The sequence below is a fragment of the Taudactylus pleione genome, unplaced genomic scaffold (genome assembly GCF_031769625.1).
Source record: "Taudactylus pleione unplaced genomic scaffold, aTauple2 ptg001908l, whole genome shotgun sequence".
NCBI classification, from domain to species: Eukaryota; Metazoa; Chordata; class Amphibia; order Anura; family Myobatrachidae; genus Taudactylus; species Taudactylus pleione.
Window position 1 is genome coordinate 57,786 of NW_028286305.1, and position 23,772 is coordinate 81,557.

The 23,772-nt window shown below is 40.2% G+C and overlaps 1 protein-coding gene across 1 annotated transcript in view; it reads right to left on the bottom strand.

Annotated features, from left to right (window-relative positions):
• LOC148436209 (teneurin-1-like) overlaps positions 1-23,772 on the bottom strand; it is a gene marked incomplete at its 5' end in the record, with an annotated part of 72,647 nt that overhangs the window by 37,018 nt on the left and 11,857 nt on the right. The window contains 2 exons of the mRNA XM_088465210.1: positions 3,685-3,857; positions 20,472-20,982. Coding sequence (XP_088321336.1) covers positions 3,685-3,857; positions 20,472-20,982 — 684 coding nt within the window. The remainder of the gene's footprint in view (positions 1-3,684; positions 3,858-20,471; positions 20,983-23,772) is intronic.

Sequence of the window (23,772 nt, forward strand, 5' to 3'; positions counted from 1 at the left end):
TTCTTCTATTATTTAACAGCTGCTAATTATAGCAAGCGAGTATGCCAGCATATAAGGCTGCAATACTTCAGAACTGATGTTGTGGTAAATTAGGTCTCTGTGAGGCCAGTACTAATAGCATTGCGCAAGAGTCACACTTGACAACCCTACTCTTCATGTCATTGTACTGTATGCACATGACGCCTACTTTTTAGCCAATTAAGTCTTACGTGTTTATACTCAGTTGAAAAGAATCATAGGGTTATTTCCCTCAGCATTATAATAAACATTGTTATATTAAGATCTATGTTAATGAAGAGATATGAAAAGTTTTTCAGTTCATACTTCTTGCTCTTGCTTGTAGGCTCTAATTACTAGTTGAATTTTTAAACACCACACAATGAATACAAGATGACTGAAATGATGATTGCAATTCAAATGTAATTACATGCTACATACTTCTAGATTGGTAAAAGTAGCTAATTGACAGTAATCCTACATTTTATACATCCTAGCAATCCCAATTTTTATCAAGGCAGCCTCATTTTGACAGTCAGTGGGGTGTGGCTTGTCACAAAAGGGGCATGCAGGGTTGGCTGGCCCAAAGGTGCATAGGGGAAATTCCTGGTGGGCCCCACTGCCTGGGGGCTCCACTCCATCCTCTAGGGGTCAGTTACAGGATAATGAATGATCCTGGGTGCTTGGTTTGTTTCTATGGAAACTACACTAAGATTAGCCCTTCTCCCAATCAAAGTGGGTGATCCTGACACACCCCTGCTCCTCCTTTCTAAAGGGCCATGTTTCTTGCATTGTTTTTTCCATGTCCTCTCTAACGGTTGACCAAGTCCCTCTGTGGTTGTTGGCCATACCCCCGCTGGCGGTTGGCCACACCCATTAAGCTTGGGCCCATCCCACTGCATTCCCTGGTGGGCCCTTCATGCTTCAGTCTGACACTGGCGGCATGGTATCACTAGAAGTGAAAGAGGTAGATTCTGCTTAATTTTAGTAGATGAGGGTGTAGCCTATTTTGCCCAGCTTTTTTAATGGAAAATGTTGGGATGGTCCTAAATATTAAATTGCATTGTTCCCTTACAGACAGTAAAGTAGGAGGAGATATTTTTGGTAATGCAAATGCAGTCTGTCTTTTTGCCAGGAACCTATAACATCATTGAGGCACTTCATAACTAATACTCCTGAGACCTTGACACCAAGTGAATTAATAGGCTATATTTCATGAATATTGTTTAACCCTGCAAATCGACTTTATTGACCGTTTATAGGGACTGGTGTTCTTTAATATTTTACTTATAACATATTCCATAGTACTGTACTGTAGTAAGTGTTACATACAGGCCCCTTTTCATTCATCCCATTGTGGCTACACAAGGAGCATGTTTTGCTTTTATTCTAACCAAAATTACCGGAAGGGGGACCCCACATTGAGCGCTGCCCTGTTATTGTGTGACCAGCCCAGCCAAGCTAAACCTCATTGCAGCTTTTGCAGGGGATCCCACCCTATTTGTCCTCCCATATTTCTGGTAACTAGTTTAAAAGCACTGGTGCTGGTTATACCTTTAGGGGACAACCTTTCCAAATGTTTTAGTTATTTACTTTTTACTTAAACACCAGTCATCAACATCAAATGAATAATGATAACATGTGTATCTTTACACTGGCTGTATCATCGTACGATGTAATCGTATCTTCTTGAGACTGCACAATTATACAGTCATTTGATTTGCATATACTGTATCTTAATATATGTACAACTTAAAATACATTTGTTAGGCAGAAATTTTGCCAACATATTACCAAAATCAGGTGGTAAAACTGTTGATTATTATAAATGAGGCCCTAAGTGTTTCAGTGTTATCTCAACCACATCACATAACAGCATGAATTGTTTTTTTTCTCACCCCAGCTCTATTCATAGACAGTAAATGTGACCCTACAAGGGGTATATTTACTAAAGTGAGAGTTTTTAGAAATGGAGATGTTGCCCATAGCAATCAATCAGATTCTAGTTAACATTTATCTAGCACCTTCTAGAAGATAATAGCTAGAATCTAGTAACTAGAAACTCTCACTTTAGTAAATATACCCCTTATAGGGTCAAATTTACCCCTAAGACTCAATTGTGCAGCAAAAGCGAAACATCACATCTCTGAGAAACTGCCTCTCCTGCAGCAAAACTGGATTTATGCAACAAGTCTATTCAAATTTGCTCATCTCTAGTTTTTTTACACACAACACACCAAATATAATATTTCAGGGTTGGTCAGTGTAGGCTATATGAGAATAACATTTTAAATTGTTAGTTTATCCAAACAAGTTTGGAAAAATACAGAAGCTATGAATACAGTTGTTGTAAACGCCCCCTTCTGGGCATCTATCCGAATAGGCGCCTGACGGAGCAATTCATTTGTTTCTCCATTCGGGTCCCTATTAGTATTTATAGCGGCTACAAGCACCGGGTTTAGCCATGCACAGTGGCTAAACCTGTATAAAGAAGTGGTTAGAGCACCCAAAAAACTGTAGCTTGCACACATTTCTCGCACCACAGGAAGCTGCGGGAAGAAATCTGCCCCCCCCCCCCACACAGCTTTAGGCGCCTAAATGGAGCAGCAATGGAATTGCTTCTTTGGGGCCTATTCATATAGATGCCCAGTGGGGACATCTGTATCAATTAAATCGCCCCCAGTGAATATATTTGTTGGACAGTCAAGGCTTTCTTTTGATAACAAATTGGAACAATTATATTTAATTAGTACAAAATGTCTTTAGAGTGCTAGTTTAATGAGAAATGGATGGGGATAGAAGGGAAAAAAATGGAGAAAAGATCATTTTGTTTGTAGATTTGCAGCAACATACACACAATATAGGGCCATATTCAATTAGAAGCGAAAAGTTCCAAAACAAATTCCAAAACTAGCGAAATAGCCTTTGGGGGGCTCTGCAAGTATAGGGGAGGTGGATTTTTGTTTGCAGAAACTGCGTTTTTGACGCTTTTTAATGCTTGACTTTAAAATATGCTTGCACCCATTTTCATGTACCCCAAATGTGATGCGAATACTTATTTTCCCCCAAAAAGTAGCAAAATGCTATTCTTCACCACTTGCTGAAAGACACTAAATATCGCCTATTGAGACCATTTAAAAAATACCTTTAGCAGGGCTATTCGGGGGTACCCATAGTGAGTGATCCCCAATGTCAGTGCATCTTTTGGGGGGTGTCAGGCTGATTTCCCCAAAACTGACAACTTTTCGCCGATTTAAGTTTTTCCGGGTCCCGATTTCGCTGATTTGGAATTGAATACGGGGATAAGTGGGGACGAGCGCGATACTTTTTCACACCCAAAACCAGCGATGACGGTGAAAAGTCTGGCAACAGACTTTTCGCTTCTAATTGAATATGACCCTTAGTGTCTATACATTACTTCATAAGTGAGAGACAACCAAGCAAAATGTGTCTGTCTGGTAAAATGGTGGAGGTAGTCTTTATGGGCAAGGGAAGGAGATGGATAGGTCACAGGGACTATTTTTCCATGTTATTCCTATTTACTTTTCTCTGGGGTCCCATATATGTGCAAAAGGGACTTCATCCAGATTTAGTTCTAACTAAAAAAAATAAAACCTGCCATCTGATAAGGTGACAAATATCTTTACTTGTTAGAATTGACCAGTTTAATCGCTTTGCTTACAGTACCTTGTTTTAAAGCGTATACAATGCTCGTTGCAGATATATTAGTTGTGGTGATAACATTTTCTTTGTTTGAAGTGTCTAGCTCGACTCGAGTGGATTTCTCCATGTCACTGTAGAAACTGCTGACTTCTCCGGTTGGAAAGGTTGCATTTGTTAAATGTCCTTCAAGGTCATACCTTAAAATAGTACAAGAAAACAAACAAATGACATTAGCTTTCTAAAAGTGCCCGAGGTTTAATTTCTACACAGTTTATTATTATTTATTTTTTTTTTTTTTACATGAACTAAATTTACAATGACAAAGCTTTAAGTTACTCATGCTTTTTATTTCAACGACACTGGTTTGATATACTGATTAATTACTGTAGGGTATAGATTTAAAAGTGCTGCTCTATTTATGTAACAGTAACAGTGAAAGAGGAGACTCAAAGATATTGATTTACTTGGAACAATAAAACCAGATGTGTGGCTGCTTAGATGTAGCTTGGCTATATACAACAGTGCACTTCTAGGCATCACATCATACAATTGGGCAGTGCCATACAAGCTCAGATGCCCTTTAGAATATATCCAGGGAATATTTCACTAACCACTCTTGTGATGTCATACGGACAGGAAGTGAATGTCATAACCTTGCTCTGGAATGAGATGTGACTCCTGAATATAAATCACAATAAAATATATTTGTTGTAGCATATGCTGCATATTATTTGTACATTTTTGCATGCTACTGTACCCACTGGATTTGTCTTTGCAAACAAATGTTAGATGTGATCAGGTCCAGTACTATGATGTGAATACTACAACATTCACTGTTTGGTTGGATTCTGAGTATCAAAGACTGAGGACCTATGCAGGCCAATCCTACACCACTTTAATCAGTGTTACAAGGTAATAGGGCTCAATCTCAGGGATGTAGTCTCACCTTACTTTGAGCCATGACATTTACCAGGAAATGCTTTAACACACAAATCTCATATCTTCCTGCGCTTTGAAACACATTTCATAGAAAGGTCTGAATGGCTAGCATTCACTTTAGCTAGTCTAACAAAGGAAATAATCTAACACTGTATCTGACATTCATTTACCAGTTTCTCGGCTTTAGAGTGTTTGATTTATTGAATGCATTGATGAAATAAATAATCTTGAAGGTATAAATATAGGTTGCTGCAATTTGCTTAAGAGATTAGCTGATTAGATGATTAGATGCTGTTGCAATTCTTCAAGTCTACCACTAGATTGCACTGTTTAACCACTGAAGATGGAAAAATCTTTTTTTATGGCACCATGTCACACAGTGAAGATCCTTATGAGAGGTATATACTATATATATCGGCTAGCCAGGGTGCCCTCCTATTAAACATATATATACAATATTTTCCTATAGCGTTGCATAGCAGCCCTGCAAAATTAAGGAATAGAGGTGGCACTACTGTATTCAATAAAAAAGCGTATATTCAAGTAATCAAAAACATAGATACATTAGTCAATGTTTCAAGGTCCTAAGACCTTTTCAACAGGACTACAGTCGTTTGTCTCTTTGTAGTCCTGATGAAAAGGTCTTAGGATCTTGAAACATCGACTAATGTATCTATGTTTTTAATTACTTGAATATACGCTTTCTTATTGAATGCAGTAGTGCCGCCTCTTTTCCCTACTGTTGCGGGTCTGCTACGCAATGCTATAGGTATATATTGTATATATATATATATATATATATATGACAAGTGACCCAATGTGATGTTGTATTTAAATAAGTTAAAGGTAAAAATACTGAAATGTAGTAGGCCAAAACGATATTTGTGATGTGTAACACACAGAAATGACAGTCGGTATAGACGGCTGTGATACATAGGATCTGATTTAGAGATGGACGCTAATGCCACTACAGCTGCGAATTTGTACGCTCGAGTCTGTGTGAAAAAGTGCAAGTGTCGCAGCCCTCAGGATTGAGACGCCCTCCGGCAAACAAAGCGACTGCTTACAAAGACGCAGCATCGGTTGCAGATCAGTTGATAATCAGCCTTCTAAGTGACTGTGTGGTTGCGCAGAATGGCAGCTGGATTGTGACACGCCTGCATTTGAGTCGCCACCTCCCTTCGGTCCCTGCCTGTCAATCACTTTGCAAATAAATCCTCATTGCGAGTGACAATGAAAATAAAACATGACGCATGCGCAGATTACCGATAATCACCGACTGCATAAACATCGGAATTGCGTCCATCTCTGCATCAGTCCCATAGTACACATGTACACATACCCACTACATAGGGATCCTTCAATGATTATCACAATCATGTATACCAAGATAACATAACATACATTAAAGTCATTTTTTTTAATGCCGTTGTAGCAGAATTCTTAGTATGGCAGTGCAAGGTAAGAAGAGCTTTTCTTTCTCCTATAAGCTATTAGGGACATGGCCAGATTAATAATAGGGAGGATGAAACTGCAGCTCCAGGCATCCACCTAAAAATAGGCCTATAATCATGACAGTATAATGATGCCCAGCTGCCCACACGATCTGCCATAAGGCATAAGTAATACAATTGTATTTCCATTTCCCCCACTAAATTATGCAATTTTTATACTGTTATGTAGACATTGGGGATAGGGAGATATTGGGGCTAATAGTCAAGGGGGTGTACACAGGGGTACTGAGAGGGAGGGAGAGCAGGTACTAATTACACAGGCCCAGGCTTGATGGAGGGGTGCGGTGGGGGCCCAGATCCGCCGCCCGCCTCCCCCTCACTTGTCAGCAACAGATAGTGTTTGCTCAGCCCAGAAAACATTGCTGTGTGCTGTGCTGCAGTGGAACCAGGGAGGCTGTGCAGTCTGCTCTGCCTGTACAGGGGGTTGGGTGAGGAAGTGATCACACTGATCGCAACCCCTCCCGGATTTGTCTCAGGGGAGGTCACACTGATAGAGTCCTCCCTGTGGAGCATGCACAGCAAATTCAATTGCCATTTTTTTCAAATGGATTACAAATTTGAAGACAGAAGAGGACACCAATCATGGTGGTAGGTGAGTAATAAATTGGAAAAAAAAAAGCGTGGGGAGAAAATTTCATGGGGATTCATACGTCTTGTCGAAAATCAGAATATTGATGAGCAGTATGTGAACCCCGAGCACAGGCAATGTGAGGTCCACAAGTGCTAAAGCATTTCACGCACGCTCTCTCAATGGACCATACTAAGCTCAGTGACTTTAATGTGGCAGCGTCATAGGAAGCCAACTTTCCAGCAAGAATGTTCATAATTTTTCTGCACTGCTAGAGCTTCCCTGACCAACTGTAAGTGCTGTTATTGTGAAGTGGAAACATCTCGGAACAACAAAAACTAGGCTGTGGAGCTGTAGGCAGCACAAGCTCAGAACAGAACCACCAAGTTCTGAAACATGTACCTTGTAAAAATCATCTCAGCTGCCACACTCACTATATCTGGTAGCAACATCAGCCTATGAACTGTTCATCAGGAGCTCCATGGATTGGCTTTCCATGGTCAATCAGTCACACGGCAAGCCACAGTTCACAATGCTAATCATCAGCTGGAGCACACCATCATTGGACTTTGTTTTCTGGCAGTCTCAGAGACAAATTTGGGATTTGTGGATGCTAGGAAAATGTTTCCTGTTCAAATTAAAGGTCTTGGTCTGTAGATTTGTGGAAAAATATTGGCATTGTAATTGGTTGCTTCGTTTCGGAGTTATGTGGCAATCCATTCACAATGCATCACCATTATGCAATGTGGTTGACTGTTAAATTGGTGGAGGAGGCTATTTTTCATTGTTTGGTCTTGGACAATTGGTTCCAACTTTGTGACAACAGTTTTGCAGACAGCACTTTCCTGTTTTAGCATTACAATGACCCCATGTAAAAGTGAGGTCCACCCAAAAAATGGTTTGACAAGTTTAGTGTGGAACAACTTGACTGGTCTATGCAGATCCCTGACCATAACGCTAGCGAAAACCTTTGGGACGCACTAGAGAACTGGACCTTTTTATTAACATTAGTGATGGCCTCGCTAATCTAGTGGATAGCCTTCCCAGAACAGTGAAAGCTTTTAAAAAGAGGACCAACTCTATATTAATGATAATTGTTTTGAAATAAGATGTTTAATAAGCACATATGGGTGTAATATTCAGGTGTCCACATATTATTTGTCCATTTAATGCAGCCCTATGCTGAACAGAGTAGGGATGTGTAACATAATGACAGGGAGGCACCACACTGTCAAAGCACTATAACTGGTGCAAGGGACACTGTACTGTTCATTGTCACGCATTTGTGCTATTAACCCAGATTAGAAGTACTGGTGCCTAGATCACTTTTGGGGATGTGCATGCTGTTTTATAAAATTATTTATTCATTTATTTAATTGTTTTTCATAGAAATGAAAACACCAGCCATCATCATCAAAGTGCATTACACATTGAAATTATTAAGATGAAGGTAGCATGATTTACAGAGTTGCACATCTTAATATATGTAAGATTTAGAATATACAAGTAACTGCGACTTTAAAAATATTTTATGTCTGCATTTTATACATAAATGCATTAATAAGCACTGCAGTTTGCATGTGTTCTACGTATACATATATGCCTGTACATATATGCAAACACAATTCAACATAAAAAAAGCTTATGCAACAAGTAACAAAAAACAAAAATCACTAGAACATAATATGCTGTAGTAGTGCAGTTTGAAATACAGAACTGAAAGCCATCCCCCACCTTCAATAGTCCTCGATATTTCCATTCTAATGTTGCCATGGCAATCTTGCAAGACAAATAACTGTGCTCTAATATTTTTCTTGTCTCCTGTAGTTGCTCCTTCAGTTCTCTTTTTCTACTGTGATAGTTATGATTCTAAGGCCATCTGAAGCCCCTTGTTTAAAGTACTTATGTCTAAAGGTCCATAAAAAGACATGTAAAAAGACATGTACTTTGTTCTCAAAGTACTGTGTTAAAGTAGGCCATATTTCTACTATCCCATTAACAGCATAATAATAATAATAATAATAATAATAATCTGTATTGCTCCATGTATATAGAGGTAGTATCTATTTATCAAAGCACTGTTTTATGTTTATTTACTTCACCTGTAGTTACTTCAGTGAAATCTGCTTGTGCATTTTATTTACACTTGGGTATTTTTTCCTTTGTGATACTGATATTGTGAAATGTCTGTGCAAGACACAAACACCCACAAAGATGGATTTTTAAGTGTTAATTTGCCTTTGGGAGAGACATTAACCTTTTCAGACCTGGAAGCTAAAAGTATTTTGTATAAAGAGAATCTACTGTCCAGTGGAGGTGAAGAAACTGCAGAACAACTCTTTTTTCAATTATTAAAACTCAAGAAAAGAGAGGGTGACAATTTTTACATGGTGTCACCCTCTCTGATTACTTTTGGGACAAAAAAAATCTCCATGGGATTTAGAATCAAAAATTCCCCCACTATTGGCAAATTCAATCAAGAGTTTAGCAGGAAGTCGGTAGGGAACACAAAATCACAAAAGAGAGAATAACATCCTTTGAACAAGTACACACACAAAAATGGACTACAGACAAAACCAATAGTTGACTTGAAAAATTACAAACACAGGTAGACAATTACTGCATGGAGTTGATACAGTAATGGGACAAGTAACAAACTGTAAACAGGGATTATGGCGAGTGTAAACTATATAACTGGGCCACCTTTTAAGGGGAGGCAGAGGGGCCGCCTCATCTTTACTGAGACAAAATCCTCACGGGGCACTGACAATTCGGCAAGTGACATAAAATGTATAAGAGTAACCCCCTCCACCTCTCATAAACCCCCTTTAGAGGTAAACACCTGGGCGTGGGTCAGCCCTTTTAAAAGACAGTTCACCAGGAAAGGGCACCCAGTGGATGAGGCAGAAAAAGCACCAAAGAGAACCTAGTGTTTATTTTATCTTCCAGAATTCTGACACCAGATGACCTTAAGGTACTCAATAAGGGACAGAGCTGTTTCCCACCAACAGTTTTGAGGATTTCCAGTAGAAAGTAGACAATACCAGACTGAATCACAAACTTCAATTAAAAGAGAACATTTTGATGAGTCTTTACCTAACACATACATTCAATGGGCCAGCCTCTATTTGACACACTTTCAGTTTTGAACCTGTCTCTCAAAATGCCTCCATCAAATGCTTCTCTCGCCTATTAGATACTTCAGTAGACAAACAATGTGAGGACAATCCAGCATTGTATCCAAATATGTCAAAAAGCGAGTTGAAAGCCCTTAAACAGCTTAGTGGACATTCAGATTTTGTTATATGTCACGCAGACAAGGGAGAGGTCATTGGTCCAAGACATACAGGATTATTGTCAGAAGATTTATTCTCAATTGGCAGTCTCCTCAGTATATATAGAGTATAAGAGTTGACAACTGATCCCACTACCATCTTTATAAAAGAATTGGACACAGTGGTCCAGAGAGCTGTAGACTCACAATTAATCCCCCTCTCTGTCATGAAATCACTACAAAAACAGTGCCCCAGAATGCCTATACTCTACACAACCCCCAAAATACATAACAAACCACCACATCACTCAAAAATTTAATCTAGGAGTTTACTATACTATAAAGTGTCCAGGTGGTAAAGGCACAAAATGGACACAACAGATTTTCTAAACAAAACTTAAGGATGTGTCTCCATTGCCTGCAGATTGTTATCTGTGCACATTAGATGTTTCAAGCTTCTACAGCAACATCCCCAATGATGCAGGTCTGGAAGCCATACGTAGAGTCATTACCAACAATAGCCACTATCATGGCCCTAATATCTCCCTGTTCCTTCAGTTGCTGGAATTGACATTCAAAAGGAATTATTTCCTCTTCAAAATTAAATTTTACCTGCAATCACTTGGTTGTGCTATGATATCTTGTATAGCTCCATTGTTTGCTAACATTTTTATGTTTCAAACTGAGCGCAACCTTTTCATTGATAACCCGGATGCGTCCTAATACATCTATTTTTACACACACAACATAGATGATCATTTCATTATCTGGACTGGCATGAAAAGGAATTTTGAATCAGGTTTGGCCATTATAAATACCCTGAACCCTAACATTAAATTCACATGAGAAATTAGTGCCTCTCAAATAAATTACCTTGATGTACTGATCTCTAACAACACTTCAGGGGTTCATACCACGATATACAAAAAAACCTACCGATAGAAATACCATTTTGAGAGTGGATAGACACCATCCATGAGCTCTCAAACAGGGTCTTCCTTTTTCCAACTTTTACATGTCGATAGAATCACGGATGACACAAAAGTTTCATGTTGCGAGATGGACACCATGATCCAACAATTGAGGGATCATGGATATTGTACCAAGATGATGCAGCAAACTATAATGAGTACAGGCTATTTCCAGGACAGAGATGCTATGCAGGAGTTCCAAACAGTATAGTTAAAAATGTCTGAAGTGGGTGAATTATTATAACTCCCTCAGTCTTTCTATCATAAAAATTGGCAAGGATCTCTAGCATATCATAGCCAAGGACCCTGATATGCCAGCACTTGCAGGTACTTCACTGATGTCTTGTTATAAACATCCAAGAAACATCAAAGACTGTTGGAGTAAATGGATATTTCTAATTTGGGGATAGTTACTTTAAGCAAAAAAACTGGTTGCTATTGGTGCATCAGTGGCACTAAATGCAGCTATATGGAAACTTGAAGTTCATTCACACATCCTCACTCTGGTAGGAGATAACAGATCAGAAATATTCTAACATGCACTACAAAGTTTGTAATCTATGTCATCCGCTGTCTGTGCAGGCTTCTATACATGGGTAAAACCACCCAACAATTCAAGCAGAGGATGGCCCTGCACCGCTCAGTGATACGTCAAGCCCTGGAGGGTAAGGAACAATACTAGCCAGTGGCACGGCACTTTAAAGAACATCACCATGGGTTGGATACTTTGCGGTACAAAATCATTGACTGTATTCCTTTATCCCTGAGAGCTGGTGACTGAGCCAATGCACTGCTATGTCTGAAGTCCTGATAGATTCACAGGTTAAACACTGTGGCTCCACATGGATTGAATGAAACTCTACCATTGCTTTGTTACCTATTTATATGTGGCTAGATATCCATATACAAAGCACAGGTTGCTTTCTATTGTTACTTTCCTGTACTACTGTACATGATTTTAGATTGTGCAGACTTTATTCTAGTCAGTGTCATGATGATATATATGTGCTTATACAACACACTGCATAGTCTCAATACATACCCTCTTTACAGGTTTTCTCAGTCTGGCGTTATAGTATCCTACAGATACACTTATAGTGATGGAGGATCACTACTTTGTATGTATAATTCCCATAGGGTATATATATATATATATATATATATATATATATATACCCTATATATATAATGCAGTTTCATTTTTCGTGTTATTTTTTTTTTTTGCACATTTTCCTAGTTCACTTTTTCTCTTGCCTGGCAACATATATTAGGGCCTGACTACTGCATGTGGCACTGCTGTGTGCCTGCGGTCAGCCTTTGTATCTTACTCTGTTTAGGTTGGGTTTCTATGGTTACCTATGGACAGTAGCGCACGCAGGGGAGGTTTCCGAGTACCCAGAAACCCCACTGACAGAGGGGAGAGCAAGCACCACCATGTTATTAAGCCCTGCCCCTTCGCAGCAAAATGCCACGATTCACAGGTCAATGGGGAGGAGGTGGAGCCAATATGATGCAAAAGAATTAGAATTGCATCATTTGGCTCCACCCCCTCCCAATTGACCAGTGAGGGGGTGGGGATTTTTGACATCCTCACGTGCTTCTCCTCCCCCTACTTATAGTATAATTTACTCCTAACTCCCCACAATGGCACCTAACACCTGGTTGCTCATGTCCTGCTGCTTGTGTTTTGCAGCTGAGTTTATAACCTTGTCCTGCATTGTTTTGTATTACTATTAACTGTTTTTCTTGTGTGCTCATTTATGTACTGTGTAAGGCGCTGCGGAACCTTTGTGGCGCCATATAAATAAAGGATAATAATAATAATAATAATAATAATTGTGCCTGGTCCCGTCTCCATCTCCAACGTGCAGTATGGTAAGTGTGTGTACGTGTGTGTGTGCTATGCAGGCTCGGACTGGGCTGGCGGGGATTCGGGGAATTACCCGGTGGGCCTCGGTGATATATAGCCACGCCCTCTATTGACAGAGGGCGGCGCTTAGCGCATGTAACTGGCGCTGTTTACAGAGACTTTGTGCAGCTGCTTGCCGGGCTGTGTCATGCTGATGACTGACCCGATGGCTGTTGCAATCTGTGGGCGTTGGGCAGTTAGCTGCCGGCTCCATCTAGCACCACACTGATTCCATTCCATTTTCAGGAATCAGTGACGTCACGGGGGAGGGGCTAAGCACTTGTTGCTGCAGCACAGGAGCTCTTTTTTTGCGGGCCCAGCGGGCTGTCATCATTAGAAGCTCTGTTGCTGATCCCACTGGGAGGGGGCAGGGGCAGAGCCAGAATAAGGGGGAACATAGTGGCCCCCCATTTGTCAGTCTCCTCCACCCCACCAGGAACCACTCACTAAATATCCCTGGTCTCAGTATATATTTATTTTTTTATGGAAGAGGCGTGGCCACGCCTCCCGAATTTGGCCACGCCCCCAGTACACGGACCTTCTCAACTCTTGCAGCCCAAGATGGAAGCACTCGTTAACAGGCTCTCTGGCTGCTGCTGGGTACTAAGGACACTGGTGAGTGTACAACATAGATTGATAGATAGAACTGCACTGAAAAAAAGGAACAAAATAAAAAAAGGGAAAGTGAGCAGAAGGCAGTCATGTAGCAGGGAGCAGTGACAAGGAGGCAGTAAGTACAGGACAGGTGCTGGGGAATACACACGTAATGGCTTCAGTCACGCTGTATACTGGCTGCTATGGGGCAGAATGCGAGGTAATGTGTGACTAGAAATGTATGCACACTATACTTAGTTTGCACACGTAAGAAAATGTTCACTTTTGAACTTTGTAGCGTGAACACGATGCCGGCCACCAGGGGGACCCCAGGTTGGAGCACACTGCTGCACTGTGCAGTGTCTATACTTGCTGACATGTATTGGTTGCGGCATCCTGGCATTCAGATTTCTGGTGGTCAGAATGCCAGCAGTGGGATCCCGACAATGAAAATGCTTGCGAATTTCAGTAAGTATTTTTAGGCTAACCCTTACCCTAATCCTAACCCACACCTCCCACGTCTTAATCCTAATTCACCCCTCCTCCAGCCTAACCCTAATTCCCCCCCCCCGCAGCCTAATCTTAACCCTCCCCTCCTGCAGCCTAACCCTCATACTTCCCGTTATAGTTGTCTGCATTCTGACCCATCAGGATTCTGAATACCAGGATACCGACTACATCCGGCTGACACAAATTATTGAATTTAATTGCTGTTTTGTTAATCCTTAGTATTATATTTTAGGGACATATACTGTCAGTGTGTCTCTCCAAAATATAATACAACAAAGTATTAACAATACAGCTGTTAAATTCAATAATTTGTGTTGCAAGCATAGACAGGGCCGGATTAAGGCCTTTGTGTGGCAACTAGGTTGTGGGGGCCCCCGCCAATTAAAATGTTTATGCCCACAACCCCCCCTCCTAGCTGCCAAGTAGGTTTACGCCTCTCTGGTTGGATGTCCACACCCCTTTCGCTACTGGCCATGCCCCTTAGTGGGCCTCTGTGGTTGCATTCCCCTGGTGGGCCCTTCATACCCCTGTCCGACACTGGTGCTATGTATGTGTGACATATATGTGTGTGTTATGTATGTGTGACATATGTGTATATGTGTTTAAATATATATATATATATATATATATATATACACATATATGTATATGGTGTTCACTCTAGCTCCGGCGGCAGGCAGGGCGCCGGAGCTAGAGAGGGCAACCATGTGCGCGCGCCGAGCGCGTCCAAAAAGGGGGCATGGTCATGAAAAGGGGGCGTGTCTATAAGACACGTCCCCTTTTCGTCATACTTGGGGGCGTGCCCAGCACTTACGGACACGCCGGGCAGACCCCAAGTGCTGCAGAAAGGGAGAATAGATGCCGGGCGCATGCGCCCGGCGTCTATTCTCCGGCGGTGACTGGGTTACCGCACATTTTTCCACCCGCGGGACACTGCGTCCCGCGGGTGAAGACGGCACCTGCAGGCTGTGAGGGCAGGGCGCTTTTTGCCCTCCTCCTGGAGGGCAGGGTGCTTTTTGCCCTCCAGGAGGAGGGCAGGGTGCCACGCCCCACTAAAACAGCCTAGCGGGAACGCTATATATATATATATATATATATATATATATATACATATATACTATGCTGCACTGAGAGGATACTTTGGCAGGGGCACACCGCACACCCTGCACCCATTTATAGTTATACTTACCTTTCCATAGTCTCCAGAGTGCTGCTCTGCATCGCTGGGTCAGCGCTGCAGACCAACAAAAATCACAGAGAAAATGGCGGTGGACATTTTTCCGGTACTCAGGCATGCACAGAAAATATGTACCTGGGAATAATGTGCGAGCACCATTTTCCTGGCCAGAATCTACTGTACTGCCAGAGAGGAGGGGGTCCAAATGGAGGCTGCACATGGGCCCCCCTTCTCTTAAAATGCCCCTGCTCCTGGGTGTTAACTGGTGGAGGGTATAAGGCAAGGACATATTTTAATGTGTCTGTATATCTTATGATCATTTTAATAATTTAAATAAATACATATCCTTTATTTGTGAAGGCAACGGCTGATATATTAAGAGACGTACAGCTGTGAGTGGCATTTTATTTACATATATATACATGCACACAGATGTGTCCTCATACATCTAGTCGTGCCATTCTGTGGCGTGACTCGGGAGCGCAGAGTGTCTTTTCATGCTTATACCTTCAAATGCATCCACTGTAAGTCGTACAGCAATGTGAATAGGTCGCACAAGCAGCTTCTGCTGATTAAAATTATATGAGGTTATTCTGCATTTGTTGGTAAAAAGACAAAAAAAACCCACTCAGCGCTACCGAGTCAAATGCCGCTCACAAATTATGTGTAACGCAACTTGTAGCGAACGGTGTATAGATGTATGTGGCCACATCTGTATATATATATATATATATATATATATAAAAATATGCAAAAAATGGGGTGCACTCACCAGTCTTCCAATAAAATCCTTTATTTAAATGTTACATAGCAGCAGGTATCATAGTATGTCGACGTTTCGGTCCCAAGTGTGGACCTTTGTCAAGATGTATTACAAAGTACTGACAACCCATTTATACCTTCACAGTACACAGAAACACCACCCACTCTAATTACTAAACCCACCCCTAATTAACAAGTATAATTTAAAGATTGCCCAGTACACCAATCTGTGCCCATACATTAAAGATATTTTTCAGTGATTTGCAGATCACTTTCAGGAAAGACAGATCTGCCAATCTTGAAAGTCTCATTATTTTACTAGCAATGGCCACCAAACCAGCTGTCATAACCATACACTTGCAAACTACAACCCCGATTGGTCGGTGAAATACAACATATTGGACAATCTCATTTACCACTTCTTATCACTTTTTGGTCAGACTCGGCAATTGGTGTACCCCATACATTGCCAATTTTCCCCCCCAATAATCTGCAAAACTGTGAATTGCTCCAATCCATCGCAGATGCATGGGGACCTTATGCCTACTTGTGTAGCTTTATCTACGTATAATTAATGAGGCACCTGAGTCAACTGTTTAGGTTGAAAGCTATTTGGGTTGCAAAATCTCGGGAATACATTAGGAAATACAATTTTTTGATGCTGAATAAGTGTAAAGAGTGATTGCTTATAGCTGTTATAAAGGTTTGTCTTTTTATATTTTACACTATTTGCATACAAATGTTTATAGCAGTTGTTCGGGATGAGAAGGTCACTATTTATATTGCAGCCTTAGGGAGCAGAATGGCTAGACCTGTCACTGCTTCTGTTTTCACCAATGTACATAAAGGACGTGCAAAAACTAAACATTGTTTATTTTGACTTTTGTGCACTGTATAAAAAAAACACAGTCAGAGGGTTATATATATATATATATATATATATATATATATATATATATACATACATATATATATATATATATATATATATATATATACTGATGACGGGGTAGCAGTCCCTGAAACTTTGATGCAATAAAGACACAACTTTATTCACTGTTTCAAGACTTGGAGTGCCGACCTTCTGTTTGATGTGTATGTAATATATATATATATATATATATATATATATAAATTGAGTGAAGGACTGCTGCCATGTGCTATTGCAGGTTTTCCTTGCTACAGAAGTGGCCAAGCCAACAATTCAAGTAGTGACATCTGCTGTGATATGTACAGGCCATAAAAGGTTTTGGACTCCAATATAAAATCATATACAATAGAAGTATCTTAATAAAACACATTTTTTTTTACAAATTTCTAATCTCAGATTTAAAATGCGATGTGTAAATGCTACAAGAAAAATCTTTATGCAACGATAATACAAGTTATTTTTGAAAACAAGTATATAGAGTACTAGTTATTGGCGCTACAAACACTGTGGGACATCCTCTATATGGTGCTAATTTTATCTTTATAAAGCCCATTTTCCATGATACCGTAATAGAATGCTTGGTGTAATCATTACTGGGATACAATGTCTCCCTGCTGCATATGACCATATGTCTTCCATTAGATTGAGAACAAATTCCTATGTGACAGTTTTTACTTCAATTAGACTTCTATACAGACTGACTGAGAGAGACAGCTTAGAAAAAAAGTCAAGTGCCAAATAACATTACATTTGAGTAGAAAAATATCTATCTCCTAAATAAAATGCAGCTGCTTTTAAGTAAGCAGAGAAGATGAATCTCACAAGAAAGGCCTCAGCTGCTGCTATTACACACCCCTAAGGGAAACCACAAACCTAGTTATAAACCAATAAGATATCAAATATTTCTTTTCTTTAAAGGCAACTGTTGAAAACAATATCATCACTAAATGAGCAGTGTAAATTATTCTTTATTTGGCCGATGTACTATCATTTCTCCAACCGTACTCTGAGTCATAATAATTGGCTACTGTTCTGTGCGTCATAATACTGTACAATACAACTGCAAGGCTATAAAATTGAACGCATCTTTTGCTTAATTAAATTACCTTCTTTTTCCCCCAGATAATCTCTTTAGAAGACATGTACACAATGTTCATTGCCCTTGCAGCCTAAGAACCGTTGATGACTTGTTTTAATGGTCTTTGAAGTTACATACAGGCATTTAGCAATGTGGCTACTTAAGTATATATATGGAAAAAATATCGAATCAAACTTCAAAGTTTGATTTTGATGTCAGAGTTCCTCCTCTGACACCAAAATAATTGCTGATGACATAAAACTAATACTGTCATCCTGCTTAGGTTTATTATCGATTTTGTATGAACTAAATCTATTAACCCAATTGTGCCAATTCAATCTATTCAAAATATACAGACAGATAGCATGGTAGTAAGGTTGCTGAAAATCAACATTAACCTTAGCCATTTAGCTACTTAAAACCAAACATTGAGAAAGGATTATTGTATTGCTAAGCTTACTGATATTGGCCAGCAGGCGGGTACTGGCATTAAAAGTAGATGAGAGGTTCACTCTAAATATTGCGTGATAGTTGTTTAAGGCTCCATACACCAACTTCACTCAGGACATCATAAGTTATTAATCCCCTGTCTGAGTATTGCGGAAAGACTCTATTAATATTCCCCACAATTTGCACACACTAGATTTAGCAGTTTCTTCATATATGCAAATAATTTTTCATGATTTAAAATTATCTAATATGTGCACTGTATGTCTACTTAGCTGACATGCAAGATTAAATGAATTGTGAATAGCATATATTATTATAAACTAAAAATATATATTTTGAAAAATGTATATAGTTTTCCTAAACTTAATTGTTGATGATATAAAGTCTCCCTAATCCTAATGTGTTTGATATAACTTGGCCACAATCCAATACTGCCCTTAATGTTTAACTAGTGCCATTGCGTAACCACTGACCATTCCACCTCCCTGCATAAGTGGGGAGAGATGGAGATGCCAACAGCTGAGCCCAAGGTAGCAGATGTGCTGCCCTGCAGTAGCACACAGGGCTCAGGAAGGTGAGTGCCCAACCCGCTCTGTGTAGTGGGTGGCAGTGGCCCTGTGGGGCCCCTATTGGTCTTGCTATTTCCCTGGAAGCAACTATTGTTTATATCTATACATAGTATAAAATAAAGACCCTAGTAGGCATCTGTCTGCTTGTTCAAGCTAATCTCGAGAACCACTGGATGGATTTTGATGGAGTTTTCACAATTCTATAGAGCATTTATCGAGGAAGGTTTAGGTATATGAAACATGTGTATGACAAAAGGAGCCGAGTAGTGACTATTTTAGTTAAGTAAGTAAAAAAAAAAAAAAGGATGTCCGAGCGTTTTATTGGCTTACGCCGCAGATTGGCTTTATTTTATACCATATAGAGATTGATATGTATTATCTGGTTTCTCCAGAGAAATTGATGTAAGCCCTGTTTACTGATACAAAATTTCCCCTTTACCCTTTTGTTTACCATTCCTAATTCATTCATGTGAAAAATGTGATTCTTTCATTTCAAATGAGTCAAATTCCCGGTGAGAGTCTGCTTTGGTATGACAATAAATAAAGACACAGGGACAGACACTTAACATGGCTGGAGTTGACGTAAGTGGAGACTGTTTTTCTCATGGACAACTTTACGTGGCCCTTTTGTGTGTCACGTCAAACCAAAATATTTTTGTGTTGGTGTCAGGAGAAAAAAGTGACTAAAGTCATCTACAAGGCAATCTTATAAGACCTTGGTTAAAAATAACTATCGCTGTAAATTAAAAATTGTTCTCGTGCGAAGCCGGGATGGTGCTCTAGTCGCCTATAATTTGCTTTGAACAGTTTAGCATCAGTACTTTTGTTTCAGTCATTGCTTTTTTTTTAGATTTAAAGCATCTTTCTTTTAATCACTTGGGGGAATAAACAATAACACTGTAATGGAAGAAAAGGGGGCACAAAACCCCATAGGTATTCTGCTTCCTTCAATTACGATATAAATAGGAATGTCAAACAAGTGTGTGAAAAATCTGATGTTGAATCAGCCTAAGGGGTCTATTTACTAAGCAGTGTTAGGAGACAGAGTGAAAAGTGATAAGAAAGTGATAAGGTGCCAGCCAATCAGCCCCCAACTGTCATTTTTCAAACACAGCCTGTGAGATGACAGTTAGGAGCTGATTGGCTGGCACCTTATCACTTTCTTATCGCTTTCACTCTGTCTCCTAACACTGCTTAGTAAATAGACCCCTAATTCAGATATCGCTCTGGTTCCTCTACTAACAAATATTGCAAGTATTTATAAAAGAAAAACATATCCAGTATAGTGCATTAAACTTGATAAAATAAATATTTAATTTCAAACTTGGTAAACATGGAGATATGGGGGCAATTATGTCTGACTTGCATTCAACTCAGTATTGTCACCATTATGCCTGAAAGCATTGATTTAAGGTACAGTAGGTATATCTGGAATTGGCTGTACAAAGCTGGCAGTTACTTACTGATGACTTCTATAGTATGGCTTTCAGCTTTAAACATTTTTTTCCCATTCTAAAAAATGATACATAATTACATGAATAAAGACCAAACTATCTTCAACTTACTCATAGACAGTAGTCCAGCCATTTTCATTGCTTTTCGTTGCCAGAAGTCCTGTATTGCCATGATACGTCATCAGTGCTAGGTTATATCCTTGAGCTGATATCCTTTTCAACACTCCATTGTTGCTGATAGTGAGCCAGTAGACTTGTCCTTCAGGAACCACCAGCCACAGGGGCATGCCGCCGGCATCTCTTCTTATATGCACTGAATTGCCATTACTGCTGGTGATGGATATAATATCCCCATCGCCATTATAGGTGAAATTGTATACATAGTCCCTAGTTATAAGATTTAAAGTGTGTAGATGGGTCCCATTGGTACTGAATTGATACAATTCTTGGTCTGCCGGAGAGGCAACCTCATACATATTCATGTCATTTAAATGAGGTTTGTTTCTGGCGACTGCTCGGATGCGTATGTTGCCAAGATCAGCTATGTACAGTGTGCCATCTGGAGACACAGCTAACGAGGAGGGCGCTTTAAGCCTGGCATCTTTTGCAAATCCACCATCACCTAAGGGACAAATAATAACAAATTCATTAATCTGCAAATTGTACATGTTTTTAATATATGTGGTGGAAAGTCTATAAATACAAATGTAATATACAGTCCATTTTATATATTATTACTTCAATTGGTATAATTTTAGGTGTGAATCAGCAAAGATAAGCATTATTATACATTTATCTCAGCAATAGCAATTTTTGAAGCTCCAAAGCCCTGCTGGTTTAAAAATTGTTTGTTTTTTTCCTGCCTACATATACGGTGCCAGGACATCTGCCGAATTTCCCTACACAGCAATCTCCTCAATGTACTACTGCAATTGCATGTAAATAGAGACTTGTTTATTACTGTTAGCAAAACAGAATGCAGTCTTTGCTTACATATTTTACGTATTTTATTAGAGGGTTAACTGTCATGTAAAACTGAACCTATCAGGTAAAACATGTATTTGAGAGAAGATTCTTTTGGAGTTTAAAGATCTCTGGCTATATTACAGGTGCATGGATTGCCGCTCTTAATAGATAAAATAGCGGATGTTGTCCACTTACCAATTACTAGTTTAACATAGAGGATAACAAAATGAAACCCAGTACACATTTGGGGGGCCAAATCAGAGTGGCACGCTGCTGTGATCATTTCAGTATCTTTTGGCGTAGTCGCTTCTGTGACTTTATGCTAATGCTAGTATCCGCCCTTTCCTGGTGAACAAGTGTGTATATGAATGTGCAAGGACTGTGGCGCCCACTTTGTGCGTCTTTAGTCAAAAGATCCCACTTGGTGTGTCTTTAGAGGCAGCTATTCGTCACACCATCAAAACTTGCACCAGCCCCATGCTAGTAGGTTAGGGCCTGATTCAGTACGTATAGCAACTGCGAATGCAATAGCGATTAAGTACGCAGTCTCACTGCGAAGATATGTTAATTCTCTGCAATCGCTATGCCATCGGAGCACAACATAAGGACGCCCACCTTACCTTACACACATCCGTAATACTTAGCAAGACTGCAAAACCATCGGTAACATCGAGTACAATCGCAGCCTCATGCACACTCGCACAAGGTCTGACCTTACTCAGGAATTGCTAACATCATCGCACGCAGTGAGCACACAAGCTGCATATGGCATTGTAGTGGTTCATTTATGCACGCTATGCAACTGCGTTTTTTAAACACACTGGCACACCTGCATTTCGCCAACCATCCCCCCCGTCAAAACCCCCAAACAATTCTTCCTGTCAATCACTCTGCAATGGGTCTGCGTAGTGACTGCAATTGCCGTCCCGATCACAGTGCAGTGCGCACTGCGATGCATGCGCATGCACAGAACACAACAATCGGCCAATTACGTGCATAATCGCAGTTGCAATCCTTGCTGAGTCAGGCCCTTAGTCTCCATCAGTCTCCGGCAAAACTCCCATAACACACCCATAAGACAGTGCATTTCTGTGTGTCTGAATTGTCACCTCCAAGTGACCACCCAGGAATGCCCAATACATTTCTAATACATGCTCACTGTGCATCTCAATGGCAATGTCATGCATGAGCCATCCAAGGTTTTAGGGATTTTCGTGCAATAGCAAAATATCACTGAAAAATACTATTAAAATGTACCAAAGATGGTACATTGGGCCTGATTCAGAGCCGGACCAATTAGCGCTCGCTCGTCCTGAAAATAGGGGTGGCTATTCAAATGAACCGTTCGCTGTTTGCGGTCTGTTCACGCCTCTAGGTCTGAACGAGCGAACAAAACTTGCGGTCGTTTTTTGGGAAACTACGCCCCCTGGCCGCTCGCATCCTACGTCATGTCCGCTATTTATTAGATTAATCGAGTACATCGACCAGGGTATGAGCTGCTCGCTATTCTTGTGGTTGGTTTTTGCTACCACAATTTTGCGAGCAGTTCTGGCTATAAAATAACCCAGTGACGTGGTCAATGACGCTGCTGTTTTAATTATGCACACCCATAAAACGCCCATTTTGACCTTTAAGCATTCCTGCGATCGGATCTCCACTCCCCGTTTTCAAGCACCTTCCCCTGTTACCACCCACATACGCCTCTTTCGGTCACTCAAATTATCAGGCATTCGCTATTTTGCGAGCACATGAATTTCGGCCGCACTGACTGGTTCGCGCATGCGTATAACGATCCGTACGCATGCACAGTTGGGCAAACATCGCTCGAAGCGAACGAATGGCCGCTTACGAGTGGCTCTGAATCAGGCCCTTTGTCCCTAAAAGGCTACATAAAATTTTCCCGCACTCATTTAACCTCTGTTGGAGGTTATGTGGTCATGAAGGTACCCTCTCCCATATTTGGTGGTAGTGTTCAAAGCTTTGCCTGCCGTTGAAGGTAATTGATTACCTCATCTATAAAATCACGAGCATAGGCATGCCAGCTTCTCTTCCCATAAATGTTACCATGCCACATTCCGGCTACAACTAAACATATCAAAGAGAAGAGAAAAAGGACTCCGTATGTTTGGCACACTCCTATAGAATTACCAAGCTATAAAAAATACCTTTTATTGAAATTCATTAAAAAGCAAAAGAGAAAAAAATGGCCAAAAATACCTATCAGGTTGGACAATACAAACAAACAAACAATTCTCCAATCGTAGGAGATACACTGTAATATTTCTGCAGTTTATGTTGTATATTTTGGTCTATACCTATGGAAAAAATATATCTTGTTTATCTTTCAAAAACTACAAGGCAGGACTTTTAGGTATTAAGATATACAATTTAGATGTAATCGGCAATCACAATTGTTTTTTGTATATATTGAAATATATTCAACAGT